Genomic DNA, 10,079 nt, shown 5'->3' with positions numbered 1-10,079 from the left:
TGTTTGTACCAATTATATTTATTGCTGGAAACTTTATACTTAAAAAAAAAAAGTTTGGGATGTCCCTGGTGGTCCAGTGGTTAAGACTCTGAGCTGCCAATGCAGGGGCATGGGTCTGATCCTCGTGGGGGAACTAATCCCACATGCCACATGGTGTGGTCAAAAAATTAAAAAAAAAAAAAAAAACATTTTGTTTAATGTTTGAAAAGTAGGTTAACATAGAAAAAGATATTATCCACAAAGGTAAGAAGCAATCCAATCATTTACAAAGTGCTGCAAATCTGATAAATTTATGTTGCTGATAACTCAAGAGTACTCTTTGATAAAAAGATATAAATCTGAAATACCCAAGAACAGAACAGAACAACGAAATGGCTATAAAAATACCCAAAAGAGAACTCAGTTTTTGGCAACCTGGTCATTAAGAGAAATGAACTTTAAGTAAACTTTCAGTGAATTGATTTTAAGAGGTCTAGCCAAACATTAGAACCAAGAGTTTTGCCTCTCTGGCTCCCAGAACCTCAGAGCTTGGGAGCTGCAATGGACAATCCTGGTTCCCTCTAAGAGGCAGCAGGTCCAGAGAGATAAGCTACTTCTAATGAACCAAGTGTAACAGTCACTAAGGAGAGAGTGTGTGTGCACACAAATGCATACTAGAGACACAGACCAGAATCAGACCTTTAGAAAGTACTGGAACCCACCTGTATGTGCCCGTCACATGCTACAGCGCAGTCTGCACACATGGAACGAAGGCCAGTCACCCCTACCATGGCAACTAGAGGGCTCCTCCTCCACATCCATTTGGAATGTCTTTTTTTCTAAGAAAAAAATTATGTTTGGCTGTGCCAGGTCTTAACTGCAGCACACGTGATCTTTGATCATCACTGTGGCACATGGGATCTTTAGTTGCAGCACGCAGGATCTTCAGCTGTGGGATCCAGTTCGCTGACCAGGGCTCGAACCCAGGCCCTCTGCGAGTCTTAGCCACTGGGCCACTAGGGAAGTCCCCCATTTGGAATGTCTTGATCTTTGGGTCTCTGGCCGTTGGGGCCCTCCCTAGGGGACTCTCCTGCCAGGCCTGCAGTGCCTTTCTTGCCTTGGCTGGCCTCAGAGGGGCCCACTGGCCAGAGGAATTTGTCAGTGGTGGTGTTGGCAGCAGTAGTGACTACATCTCAGATATAATTGGCAGGGGGCTGCCGGGCACTGAGCCTCTGCATGTGACAGCCGTGGCAGAGCAAGTGCCCATCTAGAGGGAAGCAGCAGCAGCCTTCCTCATCACTCAGCTGCATCCGGCAGTCCTAGGAAAGAAAGACACCTAGTTCAACTCAGCCCGGGCACCCTGAACATCTGGGGAAGTCTGCCTTGTGCAGCACTGAACTCCCAGTGACTGGAAGAAAGCGGGTGGGGTTGGAGGGGATGAACACCCAGAGAAACCTGGGGAAATACCGCAGCTGGACACCAGGTGTCGCTGCTACAGCAGAAATAATGAGACAGGATCCCATTTCCAGCTGTTACCAGGAGTACCTTGTTTTAGGAGTCTTGACTCTAAGTGACGCCTGATTTAGAAAGGACTAAAGGACCAGGCCCAGAGAGAGTGGCTGAAGGGTGAGACAGAGACTAGAGATGGGTCAGAGCACCTTCCTGGTTTCCCACGGCCTATACCTGTCCTACAGACAACGACAGTTTTCAGACTTCACTCCCCCAGCCCCATTCCAGCTCTGGGTGCCCCGGCCCCTGACACTGACCTCGCAGTGGTAGCATTCAAAGTGATAATCTCGGTCCATGGATATCACCCTCACGATGTCCTCACAGCCCTGAAATAATGCACACCCCCGTGGGCATGAAAGCAGCTTGACAACCCCAGCTTCGCCCTCCCCACCTGGCCCCCTCCAAACGAAAGATCACACAGAGGCCTCCAGATCCTCTCTGCCTCCATCTGTAGCTTTTTCCTCTTTTGGCTGCACTACTGGGCACACTGAACTTCTCCGACCAGGGATCTGTTGCACCTGAGCCCCTTGCAGGGGAAGCTCAGATTCCACTGGACCACCAAGGACATCACCCTTCTGTAGCTTTGAGATGGCCTTTGCAAACCCTATGGGAACTTTCCCCTTCCCCGTCCTTGGCGCCACCTCCAGAAGCGCAGTGTCCCCTCTTGGAGCCTCCCCTCTGTCTGGGGGCTCAGGCCTTACAGAGGGAAGGGGCATGCAGCATAAGTAAGTTAAGCCGGGGACGAGGAGACCCTGCAGGGTCTGGGTCCTCACAGGCTTTTGGCATTTTTCCCACGGCACACAGTGTAAATCATGGCTGACCCCTTCCTAGCAGCCCTGAGGATTCTTCCCCACCTTTTCCCAGCCCCTACATCTGGGAGCTGGTGACCTTGACTTCAGAGAAAGTCTCCTTCTCTGGACTGGGAGAAAAGAGATGAAGCCTGGGCCCAGCGAGGCTGTCGGACAAGTCCAGGCCCGGATGTTGGGGTCAGGGTGATGACCCAGAGAGCAGAGTCACACGGGAATCTTCGAGGAGTGCATTCCTCAGCACCACCGCCTCCCATGAGAGGCCAGGCAGCCAGTCCCCAGTCCCTCCCCAGAGGCGGCAGCCCTGGCTGCCCTGTAGGAGAACCCAGACACACTGACCTCTGAGGGGAGGATGGGTTGGCCACAGGCTGCACACTTAGGAGCGTAGCTTCTGTAAGGGAGAAGACAGAGGTGAGCCGAGGTAGGGGGCTCCCTGAGCCGGGTTCCACACCGCAGCCCGCGGGCCGGACTCACTTGTGGTAGTCGGTGACACAGTACACCTGGTTGGAGAAGTCCACGGTAAAGGGAATGCCATCCAGGCATTTGTTGCAAACGATGCATCGGAAGCAGCCGGGGTGGTAGGACTTTCCCATTGCCTGGAGGATCTGGTTCATGGGGTGGGCGGAGAATCAGTCTCTGCTCTTCAGCTACTGATGAGGCTCCCTGCTGCTCCCCCTAACCTCATCCGAGCCCCTGCTCTCCTCCCTCCACTGTGGAATCCAGGAGGACCAAGCAGTCTTAAAAATGGATGCAGAAACGCTGAAAAACGTCTTAGGGAGCATCCAGGCCAGTGTTTCTCAGCCTTGGCTGCATATCAGGATCACACAGGGAGGATTTTAAGCCCATCCGTGCCTGGGTCCCACCCAGAAGTATTCACCACAGTCTCTGGAGATGACCCAGCCCTGGTATTTTCTTCTGTTCTTCCCAGGTGATCTACTAGGCTGCCAGGGCGGGGAACCACCAGCCAAACCAACTCCTCCTTACAGAAAAGAAAACTGAGCTTCAACTGATCTCAGCCAGTAGCAGAAAGGGGATTAAGACTCAGGACCCCATACTCCAGGCTCAGGCGGAGGGCGGGGCTGTGCCTGCAGAGTTAGGGAGGGGCTCGATGGCAGGCTGAGCAGTCCAGACTTGATTCCACAAGCAAAGAGAAGCCACTATAAACAGTTGTTTGGGCAAAGAATAGGATGCAAGTGATTGCTGATGGGTTTCTCCCCCCACTTTTTCTCAGGATCCATTTAGTTCCTGATTCCGCCCCTCGGCCCAGCAGCCTCACAGTCTCAGCTGAAGACAGTTTGCTTACCTTCTCCAAAATCAAGTGACCACAGACACAGCATTTCTCAGCTGCCTCCTGAAACCCTGAAAACTGGGAAGAGAAGACCAAGGGAGGGCATTACAGGCTGAGAACAACCTGAGGAGTGGAACCCCAGCCGGCCACAGAGCAAGGCGTGGGAGCCAATTCCAGACCCAGGGGACCTCTCACTCACCAGATAGTCTTCCTCACAGTACACAGAGCCATTGACGCTGTAGAAAGCCTTGCAGCGCAAAGTTCGCCCTAGAAGCAGCAGAGAAGACGCTGGAGTCTCTCCGGGGTCCAGCCACAGGGCATCCCCATGGCAGGGTCACTGCTCTCTGATGTTTCATGATTCACTTAAACCTGGACTTTAGCGCTTGTCCTCCTAACTGCTGTCTGCCCCACTTCCCCACACAAATACCCCATCTGATGCAATTCCCATTTGCTTTGGTCTCATTCCTGCCAATTCCCCACTCCTTTGCTATTACTTCTCCAGCTTCTGCCTCCTCACCAGTTTTCTACGGCCCTGCTTTACACGAGTGCCTTCTTCCCCAGTGTCTGGGCTTGCTCAGGGAGCCACCTGGGAGAGCAGAGCCCACCACAGGTTGGGGACAAGGTTCAGGGGCTCTGAACAAGATGCCATACGATGTGTTCAAACGCAATCACACTGTCATGGACTCTGCCCTCTGGGACCTTTCAACCCAGAAGCCTCCACACAGCTCTCCTCTGAGCCCTGTCTCCCAGGGATAAGCTCCGTGGAGGTCAGGACATACTGGAACTACCACTGGGGACAAAGTGCTTTGTTTGGGAGCAAAGTTGGCCCCCTTTCCTGCCACACTAGACTGTTTCCCCAATTTTAGAAGAACCCAGAGTCTCTGGGGTCAGAAGCAGCCCAGGATCTTCTGCAAGCAGACAAGGCAGGACGATTCCCCATGAAACCAACACCCAGGAACTGCTCCAGGGTGTCTAAATTATCAGGGATCAGGAGGAATGAGACCAGTGCGGAGAATGGGCAAGTTGCCCATATCTGCCCTCCTCTCATCAAAATCTCCACTTCCAGCTCTCCCCAGTGGTTCAGAAAAGTTGATTTAGAAACTTGTGAGACACAAGGGAGTAGAAGGAGGGAAACAGACATTCCCAGAAGAGGCTCCATAAACAGAAGGACAAATAGACAGATGAACCTAAAGAGAGCCAGGCAGAGGCTGGGAGTGGCGCGGAAAGAAAAGCTGAGTGCTGGAGTCAGACAGGCATAGATAGGAGATTAAAAGGTTCAGCAAAGGAAATCAGAGTGGGTAAGGGCGGGGGTTGGGGGTGGTAATGAGGGAGGTGAGGGAAGGCTGGGGAGTTGAAGCCACTGGGAGCACCCCCCTCCAGGCGGGCCTCCTGAGCTAACAGCAGCGGGCATTCCTGGAGCGTGATGTCATCAGCTTGGCATGGCCTGGTGGCCTGCACTCCAGCGAGGTGGCTGAACTCTGACCAGCCAAGAGAAAACCCCCCCTCTCCGCCCCCCACAGCTCCCCACTCCCCCAGCCCACCCCACCCTTCCCACATTCCAGTCTTTCACTGTCGCCCCAGGCAACTCGGGCTGCCCAAGACCAAGCCCCACCAAGGAGAGGCCAGAGGGCTGGGAGGGAGTCCAGCCTGGGCAAGCAGGAAGGCAGAAGAAAGGAGGAACAGAGCAAAGGAAACAGGCCGAAGAGACGGAGCGCTGACTCTGGCTAGAAAGCTGACCCGGCGTGCGGCGGGAGAGCCAGGTAGCGCACGGAGTAGGGGAGCAGGAAAGAAGGCGAAGGCCAGACCAGCAAATGCAGAGGCACAGCTCTGCTTTCCCTGGGCACTCATGCGTGTGTCCGCGCTCGAGGCCTCGGGCCTTGTCCAGAAGGTCTCTCTGGGGGCCGCACTCACCACAGGAGCAGCAGACAAAGCACTGGGTGTGATAGAGGCTGTCCAAAGCCTGACAGGCGTTGCTCTGCCCGTAGATGCCTTTGTTGCACTTGATACACGTGCCTGAGAGGAGAGAACAGCTTGTCAGCATCACATCCCACGCCCCCCGCTCAAACCCAGGCAGTCGCCATCTTTCCTGATGGCAGAAGACCACCAGCCACAACCTCTGTTTGATGGGCTCCATTCTGGGAAGAACGAGTAAATGGGACGCAGCCAGGGCTTGGCTGGACAGACTCACTCTTGTTGACTGATTAATCAACAGACATTATCTGAACATCCATTTAGCGCCAAGCAAAAACACTGTGCCCAGCACTGTGGAAAACTGGAAAAAGTCAAAGGTCTCCGGCTTTCAGACACTGGTTTCTGTAGGGGAGAAAAGACTAAAAAGGCAAGGTCGGATCCCTGGGGCACTGTGTAGACAGAGATGCAAGTTCATAAGGGCCCAGCAGCAGCCTGGAAAAAATGTCCTAGTGAAAGGAGGCCAGGCCCAGAAAGCCTCTCCAGGACCTCAGTTTCCCCATCTGTAAAATGAACTGCTGTTCAGTTACAGAAAGAGCTCTGCTCCATACCTCTAAGCCTCCAAAGATGGTGAGAAAGATGTGGCTCAGCAGAGGGCCCTGTGGAGACAGGGCCATGTGAGTGTGACTCCTCTGGGTAGGTGGCTGCTTAGAATGCAGGGTGTGTTCCAAGGATTGAGGGTTGCAGAGGAAGAGGGGGGAAGGTGGCAGAACCCCTAATGTCTCCCTGTCATCTTCTATAATAGAAGAAACAAAGCTGAACTGCTCTTCCCCAACATCTCTCCTAAGATACATAACACTAGGCTCTGGCACCCGCCTTTCCTGGGTGTGTTCTTCCCTCCTTCCACTCCCCAATTCCAGGCCCATGAGTGAGGGCCAGGGCTTGTCTTTGGGGAGCAGATCCCAACCGGCCCGCCTCACCCCTCACCCTGCCCCACCTCTCCCCCTCGGCACACTGCCACACTCCTTGCCTGTTGGGGCCCATCCCAATCTTTGCCCAGGGGCTTGGGAGCCCGTGCAGCAGCTGCAGCAACTGATGGGCCCAGGCCTGCCCTGCTCCCACCCACCCTCTGGCAGCTGGGCAAGGCTGGAGCCAAGGAAGAGGGCCCCTACTAGGCACAGGAGTGGGAGGGCAGAGTTAGGTTGGGGGTTCTGTCAAGAGGAGGCAACCTGACCCCTCCCTAGGGAGAGAGGTCCCTCCCCACCCACCCTCTGTAGGGAGGGGAGCTCTGCCTGCCAAGAGCATCGTGCCAGGGGGCCCTATTAGAGCCACTTTTGGGGGAAGCATTGGACATTATGGGAAGATGAGAGCCAACTGCTCAGGCATGTCCGACTCACCACCTCTAACCTAGCACATCCACCTCTAAGTTCTTCCTGCCATTTTTACAGCAGTCTCTCCCAGCAACTTTCCTCCTTTTGGTTCCGATGGCTTAGCTGAGGAGACTTCTGTCCACCCATCAGCGGGTGTCCTGGCCTCAAAAGGAAACTGCTAAAAGGTTCCCTTGACAAAAGGGTTATCTGCTCTGGGCTTTCTCAGGTCGGGGCAAACAGGGAATGATTAGAGTTGAACTAAGCAGGGCCCTTTCAGCCTTTAGCCCCTGCTACTTCTGAACCTCCTCCCAGTCTTCCTTCCCTGGCTGGGTTCCTCTCCCTATTTACATTTCTAGCCAGAGTTCTAGAGCTTGGGGTCTACCGCAGGAACATGGATGGTAAGAAAGGTGAGAAGGCGCTGGGAACACTGAACAGGCTCACAGACCTGGGTGTGAGCCCTCCAACTTCTTTCTGTACTTCCTATCCCAACCAGATCCGCATTTTTTAATACAGTGAAGTGGTGTCTGTGGGTCTTGGCTAAAAGATCATTCAAGACCGCAATACCCTCCCGCAGCTGAGACGTACAATAGTTAATATTTCTTGAAGTTAACTGCGTCGGAAGAGGGGCAGAGACCAGATTTCTTTAGCAACAGAAAAGTAAGGATTCTGAGCAGGTTATGACCAAAACTGATGGCCAGGTTATTTCTGGCAGTTACACACGGTCGTCATCCATCCAGGGCCATCCAGGGGTGATGCCGTCCCGGGTGGTCAAGGCTCCTGCCCTAACTTCCGGATGATGGGAAAAATAGAAGCTGACTCCACTGGGTCTGGACTTAAATGCCCACGCACGCACGGAGCCAGCAGGACTGGGGCCAGCCAGCAGCAGGGTCCCTGCTTTCCGTCCAGGGTTTTCTTCCTCCCCCCAGGCTCCATTTCCCCGACAGCGGCCACAGCTCCGCGCGTGTTAGGAAGCAGGTCCCCAACCCCCTGCACCCCACCTCCGCCCAGCGTAGCGCGGCCGGCCCCGCCCGCGGGCACCTGGAGCGCCCGGGCAGGAGCCGGCACGCACGCTGCCCGCCCGCCCCGCCCCCCCACCCTCGCATTCCCCGAATTCCTGCGGGTGGAGCCTGGGCCCGGGTGGGGGCGCGGAGCGCAGGAGCCTGCAGGGGCACGGCCGTCGAGGGGGGAATATGAAGGGGGATGCTCTCACCGCCTCATTTGCCCCCCACCCCCCGCAAGGCCTCCTACCGCGAAAACACCCAGGCTCTAAAGCCTGAGGAACTGGGATTCACGAGATCATCGGGGCGGAGGTGGGGAGGGGAAAGCGGTGAATTTAACAGGAATAAGATGCCCGTGGTCCATTTGAAACCCACTGGGTGTGGGAAATTCCTCTTGCTTCTTTCCTAGCCCCGCGTCTCTGCCTCCGACTTCCCAGCGTCAGCCGTCGGGGCAACCGGCAACCGAATGAAGCGACCGGTCCTTTCCCGACCCTAACCACTTCTCTCACTCACCAAAGTAGTCCTCTCTGGACTCTGGCTCCCGTATCCGGGCCCGGGCGGCCTCTGGAACAAACGCACCCGGCGGCTCCTCGAGACCCGACGCCTCAATCCCCGCGGATTCTCCGCGGACGCCGGCTTCTCGCCCACCTGTGCCCACCGTCAGGCGCAGCAACGCTGTTAGTTCATCCTGGTATCGGGCGCCCGCGGCGCAATCCCCGTAGCCAGTCACCGAGTGTCGCCCGGGTTGCGCCCCTCTTCTCTCCAAGGGCCCTGTCGCTCCCACCCCGGCCCCGGCTAGAGCTCCCGGGCTGCCCAGGGCCGGGGGATACGAGTGGCGACTTTCCTGACAGCCGAACCCCGCGGGCCGATGAGCGCACAGTCGGTCCAGGGCAGCGTGGAGCTCGGGGTAGGCGGACGGCACCCCTCCAGAGGAATAGCCCGCCGGAACCCCGGCCAGGGGTGGGCCAAACAGGCATGGCCCGGCAGGCAGAGGGCTGCCGTGGCGCTGGTCGTAGCCCATGCTGATGCCGCTGGTACGGTTGCTGCAGGGTCGGCTACCTCCGGCTCCACCAGCCCCCGCCCCGTCCAGCAGCAGACTGCCCCGGGGACTGGACGGCTTGCTCGCGTCGCTGGCTGAGCTACTGGCGAAACTGGAGCGGGGGCTTAGGGCTGGGGCCGTGGTCTCCAGCCGAAAGTCGGGGGGCAACGACTGAGGTAGAGGCAAGGCCCGGGAGGGAGGCGGTCCCCCCGGAAAGGAGCCTTCGTAGCGCGGCACCTCAAAGGAGCCGCGCGGGTTCCGCTCAGCGTCCAAGGGGCCTTGCTCCCGGGCTGGCTCCAACGGCTCATCCCCAGGTCCCCCAGCAGCTCCACGGGGCCCTGATTTCCTTGGTCCCCCCAGCCCACTCAGGCGTCCCTTGCCCGGCCCGGGGGTCCCATCAGACCCAGACCGGCTAGATTCACCCTTTCTGCGGCCGAACTTCGCGCTGCCGGAGTCCGAGAGTCTTAACTTCTCCAGCAGGCGACTGGCTTTCTCCCCTAAACGCTCCATGCCCTCGGGTCTGGGGCGTCCAGCCCCCTCCCCGCCCGGCACCCTGCAGCGTCTCGGCGGCCGCTTCTCTTTCCCTGCGGCCGGACTCCGGATCCCGAGGGGCACAGGATAGGCACAGGGGTTTAGCGGGCGGTCCGGATGCCCGGCGCCAAGAATCCCGCAGCATCCCCCAGCGAGAGGGGTTTCGTCCCCCCGCGCATCAGGGGTTAAGCGGGGCTTAGAAGGGCCTACGGCCGCGGCTGTCCCGTCCGCAGGTCTATCTGTTCACGCGTAGACTCGCGCGGCAGCCCCCACTCTCTCCGGCCCCCGCCCCCCTCGCTCACACTCAGCACCGACTCAACTTCTCTCCCAAACTTTTGTCTGCCTGGCCGGATCTACTTTCCTGGAGGGCGGAGCGCCGAACGCGAGAGGAACAGGGGTGTCGGCGCAGGAATCCTGTGCACCGGTAAGGGGTAGAGGGGGGGCGGGTGCTGGTGCTAAGTGTCCCGGAGCTGGAGATCCGCCGACTGGAGGCGAAAGGAGGGCGGGGGGCAGTTTAGGCAGTTGCTACTACATCACTCAAGAATTAGGACAGGAAAAAGTGGGGGAGGGGAGGGGAACTCTTTGTTCGCAGTTGGAATGCGCGGAGGGGCACGGTGGAATGTCGCGAGGCAAGACCCGGCGACGCGAGGC

At 57.1% G+C, this 10,079-nt stretch overlaps 1 protein-coding gene across 1 annotated transcript; it reads right to left on the bottom strand.

Annotated features, from left to right (window-relative positions):
* On the bottom strand, positions 1-9,778 carry AJUBA (ajuba LIM protein). The gene is made up of 8 exons (XM_027553301.1): positions 8,372-9,778; positions 5,494-5,595; positions 3,782-3,849; positions 3,598-3,660; positions 2,769-2,899; positions 2,634-2,685; positions 1,746-1,814; positions 1-1,298 (listed from the first exon to the last, which is right to left on the bottom strand). The coding sequence occupies exons 1-8, from the start codon at positions 9,405-9,407 to the stop codon at positions 1,173-1,175; spliced, it is 1,647 nt and encodes a 548-aa protein (XP_027409102.1). The 5' UTR covers positions 9,408-9,778; the 3' UTR covers positions 1-1,172.
* Between the last annotated feature and the right edge of the window lie 301 nt (positions 9,779-10,079).

This window comes from Bos indicus x Bos taurus, chromosome 10, assembly GCF_003369695.1.
Source record: "Bos indicus x Bos taurus breed Angus x Brahman F1 hybrid chromosome 10, Bos_hybrid_MaternalHap_v2.0, whole genome shotgun sequence".
NCBI classification, from domain to species: domain Eukaryota; kingdom Metazoa; phylum Chordata; class Mammalia; order Artiodactyla; family Bovidae; genus Bos; species Bos indicus x Bos taurus.
The sequence above is the reverse complement of the archived record's forward strand: the minus strand, read 5'-3'. Positions and strand labels throughout refer to the sequence as shown.